The sequence below is a fragment of the Sodiomyces alkalinus genome (assembly GCF_003711515.1).
Source record: "Sodiomyces alkalinus F11 unplaced genomic scaffold SODALscaffold_7, whole genome shotgun sequence".
Classification (NCBI taxonomy): Eukaryota; Fungi; Ascomycota; class Sordariomycetes; order Glomerellales; family Plectosphaerellaceae; genus Sodiomyces; species Sodiomyces alkalinus.
The window spans coordinates 1,696,179-1,714,522 of NW_021167085.1; the positions used below are offsets into that span (position 1 = coordinate 1,696,179).

General features: G+C 56.6%; 10 protein-coding genes across 10 annotated transcripts in view; 6 read left to right on the top strand and 4 right to left on the bottom strand.

Annotated features, from left to right (window-relative positions):
* Positions 1–620, bottom strand: part of SODALDRAFT_279921 (serine/threonine-protein kinase sid2) — a gene marked incomplete at both ends in the record, with an annotated part of 2,158 nt that extends 1,538 nt beyond the window's left edge. Inside the window, one exon of the mRNA XM_028608199.1 lies at positions 20–620. Coding sequence (XP_028465369.1) covers positions 20–620 — 601 coding nt within the window. The remainder of the gene's footprint in view (positions 1–19) is intronic.
* Positions 621–1,301: 681 nt separating this feature from the next.
* SODALDRAFT_334674 (hypothetical protein) lies at positions 1,302–2,686 on the top strand. Its single transcript, XM_028612269.1, has 2 exons — positions 1,302–1,519; positions 1,612–2,686. Exons 1-2 carry the CDS (start codon positions 1,447–1,449, stop codon positions 2,361–2,363), a joined length of 825 nt encoding a protein of 274 aa, XP_028465370.1. The 5' UTR covers positions 1,302–1,446; the 3' UTR covers positions 2,364–2,686.
* Positions 2,687–3,697: 1,011 nt separating this feature from the next.
* SODALDRAFT_200044 (hypothetical protein) lies at positions 3,698–4,880 on the top strand. Its single transcript, XM_028607201.1, has 2 exons — positions 3,698–4,123; positions 4,228–4,880. The coding sequence occupies exons 1-2, from the start codon at positions 3,832–3,834 to the stop codon at positions 4,533–4,535; spliced, it is 600 nt and encodes a 199-aa protein (XP_028465371.1). The 5' UTR covers positions 3,698–3,831; the 3' UTR covers positions 4,536–4,880.
* A 124-nt stretch (positions 4,881–5,004) lies between these two features.
* Positions 5,005–5,887, top strand: SODALDRAFT_200087 (hypothetical protein). Its single transcript, XM_028607202.1, has one exon. It carries the CDS (start codon positions 5,225–5,227, stop codon positions 5,825–5,827), a length of 603 nt encoding a protein of 200 aa, XP_028465372.1. The 5' UTR covers positions 5,005–5,224; the 3' UTR covers positions 5,828–5,887.
* Positions 5,888–6,763: 876 nt separating this feature from the next.
* Positions 6,764–7,855, bottom strand: SODALDRAFT_200024 (hypothetical protein). The gene has a single exon (XM_028607200.1). The coding sequence runs from the start codon at positions 7,576–7,578 to the stop codon at positions 7,009–7,011; it is 570 nt and encodes a 189-aa protein (XP_028465373.1). The 5' UTR covers positions 7,579–7,855; the 3' UTR covers positions 6,764–7,008.
* A 102-nt stretch (positions 7,856–7,957) lies between these two features.
* SODALDRAFT_334677 (riboflavin transporter MCH5) lies at positions 7,958–10,104 on the top strand. The gene is made up of 2 exons (XM_028612270.1): positions 7,958–8,823; positions 8,913–10,104. The coding sequence occupies exons 1-2, from the start codon at positions 8,238–8,240 to the stop codon at positions 9,821–9,823; spliced, it is 1,497 nt and encodes a 498-aa protein (XP_028465374.1). The 5' UTR covers positions 7,958–8,237; the 3' UTR covers positions 9,824–10,104.
* A 1,160-nt stretch (positions 10,105–11,264) lies between these two features.
* On the top strand, positions 11,265–12,461 carry SODALDRAFT_340787 (DFP-domain-containing protein; the record flags this gene model as incomplete). Its single annotated transcript, XM_028612985.1, has 2 exons — positions 11,265–12,278; positions 12,327–12,461. The coding sequence occupies 2 exons, from the start codon at positions 11,265–11,267 to the stop codon at positions 12,459–12,461; spliced, it is 1,149 nt and encodes a 382-aa protein (XP_028465375.1).
* A 329-nt stretch (positions 12,462–12,790) lies between these two features.
* Positions 12,791–14,392, bottom strand: SODALDRAFT_340788 (acetyl-coenzyme A transporter 1; the record flags this gene model as incomplete). Its single annotated transcript, XM_028612986.1, has 1 exon — positions 12,791–14,392. One exon carries the CDS (start codon positions 14,390–14,392, stop codon positions 12,791–12,793), a length of 1,602 nt encoding a protein of 533 aa, XP_028465376.1.
* A 1,297-nt stretch (positions 14,393–15,689) lies between these two features.
* SODALDRAFT_325146 (hypothetical protein) lies at positions 15,690–16,852 on the top strand (the record flags this gene model as incomplete). The annotated part of the gene is made up of 2 exons (XM_028609960.1): positions 15,690–15,762; positions 15,903–16,852. 2 exons carry the CDS (start codon positions 15,690–15,692, stop codon positions 16,850–16,852), a joined length of 1,023 nt encoding a protein of 340 aa, XP_028465377.1.
* A 178-nt stretch (positions 16,853–17,030) lies between these two features.
* Positions 17,031–18,324, bottom strand: SODALDRAFT_380020 (hypothetical protein; the record flags this gene model as incomplete). The annotated part of the gene is made up of 1 exon (XM_028615083.1): positions 17,031–18,324. The coding sequence occupies one exon, from the start codon at positions 18,322–18,324 to the stop codon at positions 17,356–17,358; it is 969 nt and encodes a 322-aa protein (XP_028465378.1). The 3' UTR covers positions 17,031–17,355.
* Positions 18,325–18,344: the final 20 nt, after the last annotated feature.

Sequence of the window (18,344 nt, forward strand, 5' to 3'; positions counted from 1 at the left end):
GGGGGGGTATGTTTCTTACAAAGCTGCGTCACGTTGACTAGCCTGCGAACGCTGGGTTGCTTGAGAATTTCCCGCTCTTCGGCAGTCAAGGCCCGTTGCGTGTTGAACCTCTTTGCGGGTGTGGTCGGCCTAGTATCCCGGGGCTGGTAGAAATCGTGGCGGGCAAGGGCGGCATGGGTCAGGGGCGCAGGAGAGTTCGTACCGCCGCCTCCCAGGTGCGAAGCGGGAGGGGTGTTCTCTTGTTCCTGCCGCTTCTTCAGGGGACTGCCGGCCGAGACGGCGGTTCGATTAAGGATGCTGTCTTCCACATTCGGGCTGGACTCGTCTAGTGGTTTCGCGGAGGATTTGCCCGGCGACAGTGGGGTTGTGATAACACTCTGAGGGCGACCTAGCTTGACAGGACTCTCGAGAGTAGAGGCAGCATTGAGTCTGAGTGCGTTTTCGAAGGCCTCGGGAAGTTCGTGAGCGCCAGGAGGAACCGTCTTTTTACTGGGACTGCCTTGCGGGGTGTTGGGAGGGTTGAGGAAGTCATGATTGCTGTATGTGGGAGTCTTGGGGCGGCCGGTAACGTTCTTGTCCTTACTCCCACCGGGAAAGAGGTTGGCCATGAAGCTGGCCATGATTGAGAGCTGCTCTCCCAAACAGCAAACAGCGGGGATCTATGATATGATATGCAACGAGAGGGGGAATATAGAGAACTAAAGTGACAAGTAATTCTAGGAAGGCTGTAGAAAGAACTTTCTGAACACTTGCCTACCTCTGGCGACCTGAGAGAGGATTCCGAAATAAATAGAATCCGATGACGCACGTTCTTGACGGAGAACTAGCGATGAAGGGTGTCTCCGGTTGCCAGACGCCCGGTGGATGCGACGAGAGATATGGCTGATAAGTGGGATGGAGGGAAGTCGAGAAACAACAGCAGGACCACGAAAGTAAAAGGGGTCTAGACGGGAGGCAAGGGGAAGTTAAATGGAGGAGAGCAGGTTCACCCAGAGGCAGCCTGAGCGAGCCCAAGTGGAAGGTGCGCCGTCGCAGGAGACGATTCAGGGTTAAGGTGTTGCCCGCAGTTAAGGAATGCAGGGATGTTATTGGGTGGGGCAAGGCCGAGTCAACAAGCGTTGCATAAGCAACGACACAGGAACGTGATACCAAATACGGGACATTATGTACGAAATAGGTACCTACCTAGGTACCACTTCAGTTTTTGGGCTTCTCTATCACGTGTCTGATCCGATAAGACGAAGCTTCCCGTCCGTCCAGGTTGCCATCGGCCGATAAGGATTTATCGCCATTCTGGCACGGGTAAGGCAGGCAGTCATCCGTCAAGATATCATCAGTTTGAACGGTCTGCTCAACCACGCGACTCCGCAAGCCCTACGAAAGCCATCTCTCGACGTTGTCTCAGCTGAACCCAATTGAGGAAGCTCTTTAAGGCATTTGGAAGAAATGACAAAGGAACGAAACTACAACCCAGTTCAAGCCCAGCGCAAGGCTGACAAGGCCAAAGCCATTAAAAAGGGTAGGGAAATATCTCCGACCTTCGCCGTACTACTTGGCACCAACGGCACCAAACCATTCGACTCTGCTAACTGTAGTTTTTGCCCTCTCTAGGCAAGGCAGAGGTGCAGAACCGTCGCAACGACAAGCTCGCCAGACGTAATCCCGACCGCATCCAGAAGCAGATCGACGATCTTAAAGCTGTTACGACAAATGGCGGCAAGCTCTCACGGCATGAGGAGCAGGTATTAGAGGGCCTCGAGAAGGAGCTTCAGGCGGTGAAGAAGGCGCGGGAGGCTTTGGGCGACCGGGCGCCTTCTTTCGGGAGCGGTCTCGGGCATGGGGGCAGGGGAGGAGGGACCGGCGTGTTGGGCAAGCGGCGACGCGATGCCGAGAACGCGTCCAGCGACGACGAAGATATCCCGGAGGATGTGAGAAGCATACCTATGCCGCGAGACACACCACCTCCGATACCGAAGCAGGTGATGGACGCCTGGTACGCGAAGCGGCGAGCGCGGCGGCAGGCGGAGCTGCAACATCAGACCGAGACTGAGGGCCGAAGGGATCGCTCGGAAGACAGGAACAATAAACCGGCCCCTACCCCGGTGCTGGAGGCGAAGACGGTATACGAAGCGAAGCCCATGGTACGGAATCTGCATAAGGAGGCGGTGTCGGCATTTGTGCCCAGCGTGGTCAGAAGCAAGCTAGACAAGGGCAAAGGGCGAAGTGGGCTTATGGAACCCGAGGAAGCTGATGCATTGGAGAAGGAGGGCTATTTGAAGGGCCGTGATAGGCCACAACAGGACACAGGAGCTTCCGGTTCACACAGAGTCACAGTCGAGGAAGTGGAAGATGAGGCAGGGTGACGAGGAATGATGAGGAACGAGTGGGTGCAACGATGGATGGATGAGCCACAACTTGAAGGGGGAATTCGGATACATGTCCACAAGCCTGGCTGTCATCAAATCTGCTGTACCACAATCCAAGAATGAGTTCTAATCCCCGAGGATGAAGCAGAAAGGGCGCGGAGTTCAGCAGTTCGGCAGTTCAACAGCTTCCAGTGAATCGAGCGACGTTACTGGTGCGCAAAGGTGGCTCTGCCGCCTTTCGAAAGGTGCCGCCCAGTAGCCAGTGCCTGTTGGTCTCACCTACCTACCTATTCTTAACTGTAATTGACTTACCTACCTACCTAAATAAGCTACCTACCTACCTTACCTTTGGGCATACCAACTACCGTGCCTTACCTTATTCGCCTGTAACGATCTCAGGCTTATGATTGGTCCATATGGTATCGGGAGGACCTCCGAGGGGTTACTGCCCTTCTATTGGGTAACGGTGTGACAATATCGTACGATGGTACCGTAGGTGTCATCCAAAGGCGGACACAATGAGGGACAATGAGGGAAGCAGCAAATTCGGAGACCGGAAGTACCTACCTTGATCGAAGGGCGCTGTCTTCGCCCGGATACCTCGTAGTACTCTTTCTCGGTGGGCCCCTTCGTTACCTATCGCCCTTTCACAGTGATGGGAGTCCCAGACAGCCGGGTCCTTCTCTCGTCCCGCCATCATCTCTTTTGAGGAGAGTTGGATCCGTTTCCATCTGCCCAACCCTCTTCTCCTCCTTGCTTATTATTATTTTTATATTCTCCCCCTCCTGTCTTCACCCTTCCCTCCCACTTTACTTTTGTCGTGTTTCTGACCTTGTAGTGCATCCTCTTCTGCGTGGACACCCATACTGTCTCACAACCTCTTCGACCAACCCATCTTCTCTATCGACCGAGGCGCCTGTCCCATGCCTGGTACATTGAGCCCTACCCCCGAAACGCCAGTAGGATGCACATCGCAGCCGGGCATGTGGCCTTGAACTGCCTGCATAATAACGATTCTGACTTCCTACACCGTGGAGTCCTCGACCCTCACCCGCCGTCATCCAAATGACGCCGCTTCCGAGTTGTCATCCACGCATCCAGGGCCAGAGGAAATGCGGGAGGTGACTCCTCCCAGAATCACCAATCCTTTTGGAATGTACTCGTTTGAGAGATATGTCGAGGCAACAACCGCCTAGCTGCTCCAGAGCACCAACCATGCGTGCCTCCATGATGGAGATCTCGAACGACTCGGAATTTCGCGCTCTCTATCTCCTACTGCAGGCCCAAGGCATTTTCCGGGCACATCCCAGTAGAGGTACGTCCTATAGCATGGCAAGAGCTAGGAATCGAGCAGAAAAGGGAGATATTCGGGGAACCCTATAGCCCTGATTCGGTCGAATTTCTTCAGGTCGCCGCCTAAAGGGCCGCGCTTGCTACGACGGTGCTTCCCTGACGGCCTGCAACTATGCCCGCCTGCTCAATACCGGCCTTTGCAGGTGCTCAACTAGTTGGAATGTCCGAAAAATGTTTGATCTTGTGTCATAGCCCGTCTTGGGTTGTCGTTAACCGGCCAATGCTCCTGCTATTGCTACCACGCATCAGCAATTATTGTCACTTACGACTGGCAAGGCGGGTTGTTGCAAATAGAGCAGAAGGAAAGAAAGAAAGAAAAAAAAAAAAGGAAAAAAAAAAAAGGGGGGGGGGGGGGTCCGGCTCCTGGGAGCTTACACTTTCCAGGGTCCAGGGCCCGATTGCAGGTGAGAATTTTGCCCGAAATGAATTCCAATCTCTGCTTTTTTTGTCTGATATGTGCCGGTGCTTGCCATAACTAACTAGATGAAGCCCGTCCAATCCATTATAGCCCTTCCAGTCTACTCTCCAGAGTCCTGGGTAGGGTCAGCAGCGAATTTTGGGCCCTCCGAAGGTCGAGAGGGGTATACAGATCGGACAACCCAGCAGTGCAACGAAGACAAGCTTCGTTCTGTCCCCGAAAAGATCGGAATTGTTGCCACTTCAATAAAGTTGGCCAATCCCTTTCCAGACGGAAAAGAAAAACCTCCTTCTACGCTACCAAGTGGGTTTTTTCTTCTTACGTTGTACACGTGTATTGCGACATCCCAGCCGCAGTGGAAGAGCGATGGGCCTGTTTCGTGCGATCTGGACAATTAGGTGTCTGTTACATCACCATCGGGTACCCAGCCGAAACGAGGAAGATCAAACCAAAAACGATTCCTATCTCCGACTTTTCAGTCGGTGCACAATTGTGTGCACACCCGATGCGGTTTATCTTCAGCAGATCTGGTCCAGAGTCCACCGTGTCGGAGGCGGGCAAGACTCCGACGAGGGTCCAATGCGGGTGGGGTTCCACGCCTCGAAAGCCCCTGTGGTTTGTGGCTTGTGGCAACGGACGGGCCCGTGACGGCAACAAAAGATCTGAGATTTGCGTCACCCGCTTATTCGCGACAACTAGACACAGGCGTTCCAGGCACAGGGAGGGGCGAGGGGCGAACAAATCGAGCCTTGAAACGAGAACTCTGCTTCCTTGCTAGGGAAGGGTATATACGTGCGAGAGGCGGCAACGTCGGACAGGCGCACACTGAAGTGGTCAAAAAGCCCCAGAATCAAACCAGCTCTAGCCCGCCTTTGCTATCCTGGTTTTTCATTGGCTATCTATCCACCATCAAAACGTACCCCAACCAGAGCAGCCCGGCGGACATGAGGCGGCCCAAGCCCCTCGCCCCAGTGCTGATCTACCTGGCAGACCAACAGCACGGGACGTCCTTGTTCAACTGCACGTGCGCGCTTCGTCTGATGCGGAGGACAAGACCGGTAGCTCATCTCGACGGAGACGGTGGAGGATGAAGTCGCTCCGCGAGATCCTGCCCGCACCAGCGAGCCAAACCACGGCAAATTCCCCCGTCGACGAGTCGGAGCCGACCCCGACCCCGCAGGCGCGGTCATCATCCGTGGGGAGGAGACGGCCCCAGACCCGAGTGGCGTGCACGCCATGCCGACGAAAGAAGTCGAAATGCGACGGCCGACGTCCTGTGTGTTCGGCCTGCACCAACGCGGGCTCGCCGCAAGATTGCGAGTACGATGCAGATCCAGACATCTCTCGCGTAGCGGCTCTGCGGAAGAAGTCCGAGGACCTTCAACGCCGTGTCGCTCTTCTCGAGGAGCTCTTCCACTTACTGGCCCTGCGCCCCGAGCAAGACTCGATCGAAATCCTACGTCGTATGCGGACCACCAACTATCAGACGGATCTCGAGCATCTCGTCAAGTTCATCCGGGAGGGAGACTTGCTAGTACAAGCCGCGACGGCCGGGTCGAGTAGTCTTGCAAAGAAGCCGTTGTTCACCCCTCCCACGGAACTGGTGGGAACTGCGATGTACGACGAGATTGCCTCGCTCTTCGAAACACTGCAAGCCCCCCCCCCCTTTTCACCTTCTCCCCGGCGATAGGCGGCTGCCCCGCCGACCAGAGGTGGTTGTGACCGGCCAATTTCGACCACGTACTGACATGACGCGATCTTCAGTAACTCGGGTGTAGAGAGACTCGATCATGCCTCCAGAGCCGCTTTCTTAAACGCGCTGAGGCAACGGATTAGTGAACTGGCCACCCTTACGTCCGATACGGCAGATCTCGGACAGCTTCCGTGATGGGATCATTGTACCGCTCGAAACGGTCGACCGAGTTCGACCACATTCTCGCCCGACGAGGCTATCCAAGACATCGCCCACAGCCATCTTTCCACCAATTCTATACGAATCCAACCCCGCGGCTTTTCTACTCTTGACGACTTTATGACTAGATGGGGACGGCAATATTGAGTGCCTGGGCTTCATACGAACACAATGTTTATCTGATTAAGCGATTCGGGATTCTACCACGAAGGAAGTGTTTTTACCGCTTCTATACATCCTCGCCGTTTTTTTCACGCCATTGATCGATATGCGACAACGATGGTATGCCAGTAGAGTAACAGGAAAAGAGAAAAGGATAATGGAACTTTGGTTCGGCAAAAGGGAGAAGAGGGTATATGTACCTGAAGGTACGGTTATTGATGTTGGCGTTGGTTTATGGGTTTGGACTGCAAACCCGAAGGCAAAGGTACCAGGTGGTTTTTTGCTCGCACTACCTCCAATACGGAGAGGTGGCCGATTAAGTACCCGTTGTCTCCTTTACAGGAAGTGAAGCAACATGTTGTCTGGATAAGGTAGAATGGGGACCTAGGTACCTTGGGCAGGAACCCGGATGATGGCGAACAGAACATCACATGTTTCTTCATTCATCCCATGTCTTTGCATAAAAGAAGGGAGAGGTTGACTCGACTACGCCCAGATCTTTCAAGGCCTTCAATATTTACCACTTGACACCAGACTTCTTCTATTTTTTTCGTTTCTTGATGCTTGTCCTGTTATATATATACTTACTTCTCTGAAGATATGTCGGTGTTGGCTGCCAGCTAGATAGCCCGGAAGGGGTTTGATTAAGTTGCATGGATGGACGCGATCGACGTCGCTGCAATAGGTACCTGAACGACAGCGTGCTATGCATGGTAACTGGGATTTGTGTGGACATGGCGAATGTGGTGGAACTGGCGGACGTGGACACATGGCGGTGCTTCAGGATAGACCAAATATTATCCACACTTGCCTTCGGCTTGGATTTCGAGGACGGAATTGAGATTATGACGGCCGAGAGAGTGTGTTTTCCCTTGGCAGCATCCGGGTCTCCTCGATCCCCGGCACTTGGAGTAAGAAGTAAAGGGGGCGGCATGCGTTTGGGTGGTCTGGCTGGGAGCCCAGGGTCCTTGGAATTCTGTACATAATGCTCGGATGGCTTTGAGTGGCGGATTAGTCGCAGAATTTCTTGGTCTGCTTCTTGGTCTGCTTCTTTGGGCTCTGCTGGAGGACGAAGGGGGTGTGTAGAGAAGATGCAATGCAGGATGGATGCCTTGCATTAGTCGCAGGGACAAGACATGCAACATGCATACTAAAAGGGAGTCCAGAGTTGCAGGGTCTTCTCGGGGAAAAAAAGAAAGAAAAGAAGAAGACAAAAAGGAAAAGTGGACAAGAGGAGGAAATGGCGGTCCTGCGGACACCGGAGTAGGACTCCGGTGACTAAGCAATATGACCAGGCGATACGCAATTGCCCCGAGGGAAATGAAATACGAAAAATTACTTGGTAAGTTCCAACGATGGACCGACATCCCTTCTTATCCTCAATTTTCCCTTCCAAGACGGCGATTCGCGTCTCGGGACTTGTATTTCACTTGTAACCGTGTTCTGAGACAAGGGGCAGAGGAAGAGATGAACGCAGGTCACTTACCTGCCATAGGCTCTGTCTGACTTACAGGCTACGCTACAGGCTACGGGCTACGCTACGGGAGATTACTTAAAATGACGGGATTCAACTTGGCCCTTCTACATTGTAATTACTAAACAACGACAGACGTACTAATAAAATAACGTGCGCCCTGCCGCCTACTTCATTTCCGTTCCCCCACCTTTCCTCGGAGTGTTGCCGCCTCCGAGTGGACATGGTGAAAAAGACAGGTTTCGGTTTTCAAGCCCTCGATTCGAACTCCATTTCGGTGTCTTCTCTTACGTCTTCTCTTACGTTTCCCCGGGGTAAGATTCTCCGAGTCTCGTGGGTTTGTCAAATGAGGGAAGTGGATAGTCCGGGGGAAGGGTAGACGTAATAAGCGGGGAGGAAGGCGGCGATGTTCTTCTCTTCCTTGGCCGAGGAGGCAAAGGCAGAAATATGAGACAACCAGACAGCCAGACAGCCAGACCAGACACCAAGACATCCGAGGCCAGACAACGGACAACACACACACCAAACACCAGAGCAAGGAACCGTAAAAGAATGGGCCACCAGTCTTCTAGCCCGGAGACGGCAGACCCAGGCCGAAACGAGGGCGGTGCAGATACGGTGCCGATCCACAGATATGAGAGCGCCGCGGACGACGTTGTTTCCCTGGGCACCGTGAGCAAGGACCTACCTTCTCTGGCGCAGAGCACTAGACCCGCAGCAGTGACGGCCAGATCATCCTCCAAGGCGAAAACGAAAAGACGGTCGACGGACTCGAAGCAGGACACCGAAGGAGGCCCCGAGAATGAGGGGGACGACGAGGAGGAGGAGGGGCAGGAGGAGACGTACCCAGAGGGAGGACTGCAAGCGTGGCTCGTGGTGTTGGGGTCATGGCTCGCGCTGTTCTCGGCCATGGGTCTCATGAATAGCTTGGCCACCTTCCATGCTTACATCGGGGAGCACCAGCTACGAGAGTACAGCCATGGTGCCGTCGGGTGGATCTTCTCCGTCTACACGTTCTTGTGCTTTTTCGGCGGCATCTACATCGGTCCCGTCTTTGACAAGTATGGACCGCGGTGGCTCATTCTGTCGGGGTCGCTGTGTGTGGTTGCTTCTCTCATGCTATTGAGCATATCTACTGGTAATTTTTGCACCTTTTTTGGGGCGGGGTCTTCTTCTTTTCACACCCGACTGTCGCTGACGAAAAGATCCATGGCCCGCTTTCTACAGAATACTGGCACTTCATGCTCTCTTTCGGCCTCCTGAACGGGATTGGGGGCTCGCTCATATTCACCCCTTCCATCGCGGCGGTGGGCCACTTCTTCCGCGACCGGCGCGGGCTGGCCACAGGGGTAGCGACCACGGGAGGTTCGCTCGGCGGCATCATGTTCCCGCTGGCGATGCACGAGCTGTTCGGGCGCATCGGCTGGGCGTGGACGGTGCGGGTGGTGGGGTTCATCTGCGCCGGGTGCTTCGGCGTGGCCAACCTCCTGATCCGGTCCCGGCTGCCGCCGGCGCGGGACGCGACGGCCCACCCGGACGTGCGGATCCTGCGGGAGCCGGCGTTCGCGTTCACCACGGCGGGGGTGTTCCTCCTCGAGTTCGGGCTCTTCATCCCGCTGACCTACATCTCGAGCTTCATGGTGTCGGCCGGGTTCGACGCCGACATCTCGTACCGCATCCTGCCGATCCTCAACGCCGCCAGCGTCGTGGGCCGCGTCGTGGCCGGGTGGTGGGGGGACCTGTTCGGGGCGTACAACAGCAACATCCTGTCGGTGGCGCTGACCATCGTGGCGTGCCTGGCGGTGTGGCTGCCGTTCGGCGAGAGCTCGCTCGCGGCCATGGTCATCTTCGCCGTCATGTTCGGGTTCGCGAGCGGCAACAACATCAGCATCAGCCCCGTGTGCATCGGGCGGCTCTGCAAGACGCAGAACTACGGCCGCTACTACGCCACCACCTACACTGTGGTGTCGGTCGCGTGCTTGGTGGGCATCCCCATCGGCGGAGAGATCATCTCGGCTACCGGCGGGAAGTACTGGGGGGTGATCATCTTTACCGGAGCGATGTACGCGGGATCGCTTGCGGCTCTTTGGGCGGCCAAGGTGGTTTGCGTTGGGTGGAGAATCCTGGCCATATTCTGAGGGGGTTGGCGTGCGTCGGTCTTGTTTCTACTCTGCGTCTGCTGTCTACATGAGAACTGGTGGGCCTGTGGGCCTCTGCAGCCTAGACGGCTTGGGAAGAAGAGAGGGAAGAGGTGGCAGCTCATATAGCGGAATGAGTTGGGTGAAAGTCCAGGAATGAAAATGAAATGAAAATGAAAATATTTATGAGAGCAACTCATCAAGGGGGGGCCGCTGAGCTGTCATACAGCAACGATTAGAAGTTGAGACTATACAAGAGGCAAGTAAAAGTTAAGCTAGGCACATCGAATTAGAACCAATAATAAGTAAGGTACCTTATTATTAAGGTACCTGAACTTACAGCAATAACACTCTGATAAGATCAGTCCAATGTCCTATCCGTATTGACGACGGTTATGGCAAGTACCTTAATTACGAAGTACCGGTGCGACTGAACTGAACGGGAAGGAAGAAACCCGGAACGTGCCCAAATGTCCGCCGAAGAATCTGTCCCGGACTCGGGGTCACGGGGTGGGGAACTCCCTCGGTGGAGCGACCTCATAGAAGAGACTTGTTGGACTTTGTCGACCGTGAGCGGAGGGGAACTTGACTTTTTAAACTTTCTTCTCCTTTTTTCTTCCCTCCTTCCCCCTTTCTCCTCAAACTTTACTCTACCCCTCTACCAAAACGTACCTACCTTGTATAGACCGTGTACTGTACTGTCCTCGCTACCTTACCTGACCACACACGGAGCCATTCGGAGCCATTCGGAGCTACCTTGTTCTTTCATTATCGCTTCCCTACCTAGGTACCTAGGTAGGTACCTTACATTAGGTACTGCCGCTTATGATTATTGCCTCACTTGTTACCCGACACCTCTGCCCACTCATATTTCTTCCAACTCCAAACCAAGGGATCCAATTGTTGAAACTACCTACCACCCGTCTGGTAACTTCCCATTGAAGGTAATTTATTTGTCCTGCCCCCGCCCCCTCTTCTATACGCCCGTGTCGGTACCACCTCCTCGGAATCAACTAGGGCGTATCTCCCGGGCCACGTTACCGGCCGAGCCGAGGATATCGGCGGCGCCCGGTCACCCCCCTATTCCGAGTTCCGAGCTCCGCGAACATTGAGCAGTGACGCCCAAGTCAATAACACTTGTCCGCGGGGTTCGGAGGAAACCCGGTGCCGCTTTTTGTCTTTCTTTTATGTCCGTAAAGTTATCCCCGCCTTTGCGCCTCATCGTATACACAAATTTACTTTCCTCTCATGTGCGCAACCCTGCTACAGCGTCTCACTATATGGAGGATCTTCACCCCTATCTGGGCCTGGTCTTCGTCTTCCTCACGACTTCTTCTACATAAACCCCCCATATCTGCACTGCGGTAACATCAATCACTTATACTGACATGATGGCTCAGGCACTCAACAATACCCGGAACAGGACTCTTCTCACACCACCATGTCTTCTTCCATAAATACCGACGTGGAGGACCACTACTTCTCCTCTAACCCACCCCCCAAAGCTCTGGCCCACCATGAGGCTCAAGCCCGCGACTTCATCAGCCAGCATGCCGCCGCCAAGCGCCGCGTCGTCCTTATCACCTCGGGTGGAACAACTGTTCCCCTTGAACGCAACACGGTTCGCTTCATCGACAACTTCAGCGCCGGCACCCGAGGAGCCACCTCGGCCGAGTACTTCCTCGAGTCGGGCTATGCCGTCATTTTCCTCCACCGTCAGTTCAGCTTGCAGCCCTACTCGCGCCACTACTCCCACGCGACCGGCTGCTTCCTCGACTTCCTGCAGGAAGACGCCTCCGGCACCGGTGTCGTGGCCGCCGACGACCACCGCGACGAACTGCTTGCCGTCCTGCGCAAGTACCGCGCCGCCCGCACGCGCAACACGCTCCTCGCCATCCCCTTCGTCACCATAACCGACTACCTCCACGAGCTCCGCGCCATCGCCCGCCTCATGCGGCCCCTCGGCCCCCGCGGCCTCCTCTACCTCGCCGCCGCCGTATCGGACTTTTTCGTGCCGCCGGACCGCATGCCGGAGCACAAGATCCAGAGCACCGACGCGACCGACTTTCTGCACGAGCAGGAGCCGGAGCCGGAGCCGGAGCCGGAGCAGCAGCAGCAGCAGGAGGAGGAGGAGGAGACGTTCGACAACTTCGACTCCTCCCCCGCCGTCCCCCGCTCCAAGCGCCTCGTCGTCGACCTCGACCCCGTGCCCAAGTTCCTCAAGAACCTCGTCGACGGCTGGGCCCCGAACCAGTTCATCGTCAGCTTCAAGCTCGAAACCGACCCGGGCATCCTCGTCCACAAGGCCCGCTACAGCCTCGAGCGGTACCAGCACCACCTCGTCGTCGGGAACCTGCTGACCACCCGCAAGTGGGAGGTGGTCTTCGTCAGCCCCCGCCGGCCCGACCGCTGGCTCCGCGTCCCCAGCCCGGCGTGGGAGGGCAAAGAGGGAGAAGTCAAGGTCGAGGGTGATGGCGGTTCAGCGGTAGCTGTGGCGCACAAGCCGTTGGATGCGAAGGACCTGCCGGACGGGGAACCCGAGGTGGAGATTGAGAGCTTGATTATCCCGGCTATAGAACAGTTGCACGATGAGCATATCAAGTCGCTGCTGGCGCGCATGGACGGTGCGCGGCCATGAACGGTGGAGGTGGAGGATGCTGCCGGGTGTGTACATCATCTCTTCTATAAAAAAAAAGAACAAAAAAGAAACCAGCATGTCATATATTCAATGTGGCCAGTCGACTCTTTTAACACATGATCATTTCGCCAAACAAAAGTTCGTAGCCTTCTTCAACAACCCGCTCGCCCTTCAATGCTGTATTTAGCCAGAGCCCAACCCCCAACCAACATCCCCCCTTCTCTTTTGTTCTTCTTCGGCGGGATAGACTTGTATATAATACAGAGGACAACCCACCCCGCGCCCCCCGTTCTCCCCCCCCCACACGCCATGTACACGTTTATACTTATTTATTGTTTTGTCGGAGTTAGCCTCCACGCCCTCATCGGCAACGACTGCAGGTGCAGCACCCTGGGCCGAATAAAGGAGACAAAAGTCACCAGGCCGAGGATCACGCAGAGGATGTTGACGATGTAGTAGCCATCGTGGACCGTCTCGCAGGTGCCGCCGCCCTGGAGACACCGCGCCTTGTCGGCCTGCAGGGAGCACGAGAAGGGCGCGAGGACGTCGGCCGTGGCGCTGGGGCGGCAGGTGGCGACGGTGAAATAGTCGACGAGGCGGAGGACGAAGAAGCGGGGGAAGGTGCCGCCCAGGTTGCACACGGTGGCCAGGAGGGTCATGTAGGTGCCGCCGATGGCCGGGTCGGAGACGCGGGCGTGGAAGGCGGAGACGGCGACGAACATGACGGTGTTGGTGAAGGTGGAGAAGACGTGCTCGGCGATGACGACGAGCATGTACCAGGTGGTGACGCCGCCGGCGGGGAAGAGGGCGACGGTGCACTGGGCGGCGACGGCGGCGGCGAGGCGGGCGACGAAGGCCCAGCACCAGAGGCGCATCGGGGTGTACTCCTGGGACCACTTGCCGGCGTAGTAGCCCAGGATGATCTCGAAGGGGAAGTCGATGAGGACGGTGAGGGCCATGTTCTCCTGGCCGAAGCCCCTGTCGATGAGCTTGAGGTTGGTGACGGCGTCGTTGGCCTGGAAGCCGATCTTGGCGACGAGGTGGACGGCGATGATGGTCTGGATGTTCTTCAGCTTGAGGACGCCCCACATGATCTTGTAGACGTCCCAGATGCCGTCCTCGTTGCGCGTCCTCTCCTCGCGCTTGAAGAGGGCCAGGCCGACGGTGATGACGAGGTAGGCCCAGCCCCAGAAGGTGAGGTAGGGGCCGAGCGACAGGAGACCGCGGTCGAGCGGGACGGCGCGGAAGTAGCGGTTGGCAAAGTGCTTCGAGTTGAAGGCCAGGAAGACGGTGTAGGACAGGAAGTGGCCGGCGGTCAGGCCGACGGTCTGGGCGGTCGAGGCGTACGAGACGTTCCCCGGGGTCAGGAGGGTAAGGGCCCAGCCGTCGACGGCGATGTCCTGGGTGGCGCACATGAGGACCAGGAAGAACCACCAGCCGGTGAAGCCCCAGATGGTGGGACCGCCGTCCTTGCCGGCGGTGGCCATCATTGGTTCGACGACGGAGCCCAGCCAGAGCATGCCGATGCCGGAGAGCATCTGGATGGGCAGGATCCAGCTCTTCCTGCGGCCGAACTTGGGGCTCCAGACGGCGTCGACGATGGGGCTCCAGAAGAGCTTGAGAGAATAGGGGTAGGAGGCCAGGCTGAAGATGCCGATCTCGCTGTACGACATGTGATCCTTCATGAGGAAGGGCACAGAGCCGCCGGCCAGGCCCATGGGGATGCCCTGAAGGAAGTAGAGGAGGACGAGGAGCATGAAGTTCCTCTGGTCCTGGAGGGGCAGCTCGAAGAAGCCATGGTTATTTATGGCGGGGGTCTTGGCGATGTGGTCGTCTAGGGAGAAATTCTCGCGCAGCATGAGGTTTTCGGTAACCGATTCGGAGGTGGGAGTGGCGGCCTTGCGGCGGTACTCGACGCTGTTTTGGTTCATGGCGGCGCCGGTGGTGGCACCGTTTGGCCTGTCCGTATCTGTGTCTGTAGCTGGGAAGACTTCGGACAGCGGCCGTTTATTTTTCGGAGATTTAGATTTATTTCGGCGTGTTCTGCTCATCGGAAAAGAGATGGCGGGAGGAAAGCGGACTCGGGAAGGCGAGAGGGGCCGGTGATGGTCTCGTTCAAGGAGAGTGGTGTGTGGTGTGGTAGCACGAGCCTGCAAGGGGCAAGTGGAACGAACGTAGAGAGAGAGAGTGTGTGTGTGTGTGTGAGTGTGTACTGATGACGGAGGGTGTCGCAGAACGGGTCGCAAGGTCAGCAGCGAGTGCGCAATGGGGTGTAACGAGAGACCGAAAGATCAACGGCAAGAGTCTTATTGAGGTACGAGGGGTGTTCTTCGAAGGTGAACAGTCCGAGGCAGATCTGTGTAGGCGTATTCAGTTGGAGCTTGGTGGACGAGTCGATGTCTGGGTGCTCGAACGAGGCGTAGGATCGGATCGGCACAGCAAAGAAGATAATGGCTTGATGCTTGATAACGCTCGCTTGCCGTGTACTCCGTAGTGGTGGGGACAGGCGTTGAGCCACAAGGCGGCAACCGTGGCCTTTGGGAGTCAAGCGGGTGGCAATCTTTCAAGCTCGCCCCGGCTCTTTTTTTCTTTTTTCTTTCTTTTTTTTCTTTTTTCTTTTTTTCTTCTATTTTGCGAGGAAAAGGAGTGATAGAAATCCCGGACAAGAGCAAGTAAAAGCTAAAGAAGGGTTGTGAAGAGAAGAATTAGAGAGGGTAACGAGGATCCATGGCGGCCTATACCTGGATAAAACATGTACACTGTTAAAGACCCTGAAAGCCGAGATATGGTAGATGGAAAAGTGAAAGCTGGCCAAAGGCCCAGGAAAAGTCGAGTCGCTGCCTGTAATCCCGTCGTCGGAATAGGTTAGAGACAACAAGGTACGTACCCGGTACGTTGCTACCTTGTTGTGTGGCTCCACAAGTGCCACATATGCGGGGAATTGTTATGTGGACCCCTGGCCTGACAACCCTGGCAATCCGATCGCTTGGACCTCCGTGCTTATCGATAAACAGATAAGATATGACCATTTGGCGATCAAAAGCGATGAACTGGTCGCGTCACGCCGCGTCGTGTCGTCCCCTCCGTCTCTCCCCATATCCCCCCTCTTCTCTCCGCCCTTCTACTTCTTCCACGTCGTCCCAAAATCCCAGAGACCCCTCAACCAACTGATATTCTGGCAACAAATTTACCTTCCATGAATCCGCGTCATTTTATTCATCGCTCATCATGACCTCTGAAGCTGAACCCAACGAGATTGGTCAGGAGCTAGACTATGAGATTGAGGACCTTCAAAGCCAAAGTACGCCGCTTTGTATTCTGTTCTGTTCTGTTTGCTTGTTTGCTTGTTTGTTATACTTGTTATACTTGTTATACTTGTTATACTTGTTATATTGTCCAACTGCAAAAGTGAGCCGCGCTTACCGATATGATCTCCTCTAGTTGCTACTTTGAAAAGACATCTCAAGATCCATGCCACTACCATTCTGTCCGCCGACTCGACCCGCCAACTCCTCCTCCGCCACCGCGAAACCCTAGAAGAAGACTCCCTTTTCGTCTCAAGCGAGACAAGTTCCGCTGTGCACGATAAAGTCCTCTCTCGAATCGATGCCCAGCATGCCCACGACCAGCAGTGTCTGTATCGGACCGGGGCCGCCGTCACCACCTTCAAGGTCCGCGACCCGGACCCCAACGCCGTCGACAACGGGAGTGTCCTCGGCCTCCGCTTCGAGGTCATGTCCAAGACCCGCTTCCTCCGTCCTTACTACGTCATGCTGAACCGCCCGTATCCCGAGTCGCGCCATCTCCGCGTCCACAGGCACACCGTCCCTCCCTGCATCCCCTTGCCCGGGCTCGCGGCCAGGTACCTGCCTGCGCCTTCACCCCCGGATGCGACCCATCAGGCGAAACAGGACCTTTTGCGCTTTGTGCGCCATGTAAGGAGGGAAATTGTACGCTATCACAACCGCGCTGCCGTGATCGGTGACCTTGCCGAGGCCGCTGCGGCGGCGGCGGCACGAGGCGCGGCCGGTGGAGATGAGGAGAGGGGACGAGAACGGAGGGAGGGAGACGAAGAAGAAGGAGACGAAGAAGGAGAAGGAGAAGGAGAAGAAGCTGGCGCTGGCACTCTCGTCGATGTACGGGCTGCCGATCCCCAGGCGAAACAGGTCTCCCTCGCCTGGGCAGATGGCCGGACCGGCCGCCTGGTCATGGACGACGATGGTGGGGTCGATAAGGTGGTGGTCTTCCGTTACGACGAGCAAGATGGTGAGACGAGGAGGGAGCTGGTAACTGGCGAGGACCGCCGGCTCGAAGATGTGGTCCGGCGGGTTGGTTGGAGCACGAAGACGAGGACGAGGACGACATCCCGTCAGTCTCGAGCTGCGTCGTGAATCTTCTGCTGGTTGTGTCATATGCCAGACACCGACAGACAGCATGGAAGCCCAGGACACTACAATACAGCCCTAACAGGAAGACAAGATTTCATTCGCCCATACCTCGAAACGAAGACGAGGCGCATCACCGGCTTCGTCACGATGAGTATTGCACCACCATCCATGCAGTCAACCGGACACGAGAAAAAAAAAGAAAAAAAGAAAAAAAAAGGCACGAGCCAACGGTCATACAAGAGGGTTATTTGAGCCCCTCATTATTCTATCCTATTCCGGACTACATTATACATCTGGACCAATCGATCGTGACAGGCTTGAAGCGTCACTTGGAACTTGAAACCACCAGTCTCATATGTTGAGACGGTTCTCCGTTGCCCAGGCAAATGCACACCTGATGCATATAACCAACCCCCATGAAAAGAAGAGAAACCCAAACCCCAAGAAGGGGTCCATTATACCCCGAGGACAGGTTAGCCGAAGTAGGCATGGTTTGTCAGCCCAATCTAGATGAGCATAGCGGCAACGGCAGCGGCGACAACGGCACCGCCCGCACGCTGGGCGTTCTGGCCGGCACCGGCAGTGGGGACGGGAATGAAGCTGGTCGTCTCCTCGGAGGGGGGAGCCGGGATAGTGACGGTGCCGATGGAGGTGGGTACGGGAGGAGGGACGGGAAGAGGGGCCTCGGTGGGCTCGTAGACGGGCTCCGACTCGACGGGAGGCTCCGGCTCGGGCTCCTCGGGAGGGGGCTGGACGGGCTCGGTCTCTTCAGGAGGAGGGGGAGCCTCGGAGACGGGGGGCTCCGGCTCGGGCTCCTCGGGAGGGGGATGGACGGGCTCGGTCTCTTCGGGAGGAGGGGGAACCTCGGAGACGGGGGGCTCCGGCTCAGGCTCGTAGGTGGGCTCGGGCGCAGGCTCGGGCTCCTCGGACGGGTAGACGGGAACTTCCGAGGGGTAGACGGGAGGCTCGGGCTCAGGCTCGGGCTCCCCAGTCGGCTCGGGCTCAGGCTCGGGCTCCCCAGTCGGCTCGGGCTCGGGCTGGGGCTCCGGAGTGATGGGCACGGGGCAGATGGTGACAGTCTCGGGGATGGTCACGGTGGTGTAGTGGGTCTTGCCGCCGCCGTGGCAGGGCTCCTCCGGATCACAGTCGACGACGGTCTCGGTGGCCGTCTCGGTGATGGTGCTGGTGGTCCACTGGTGGTCCTCGGCGTGGTGCTCGGTGCCCGGGTGCACCCAGTGCCAGTCGTCGGCCTCCTGGTTGTCGCAGTCGTCAATGACGACGTCGTGGTGGGGAGGGTGGAAGACGTGAAGGTCACCGGCCTCGGGGGCGGCGGTGGGGGAGACGTCAGTGAGGGCGTCAATGCCGTTGGGGTACTCCCAATCTCCCAGGAGATCCCTCAGGCTGCGCTCGTCATTGACCCTCTCGGCTTGGGAGTAGGCGGCAAAGCCGGCGACGGCGATGGTGCTGAAACGCATGGTGATAGCGGGTGTGGTAT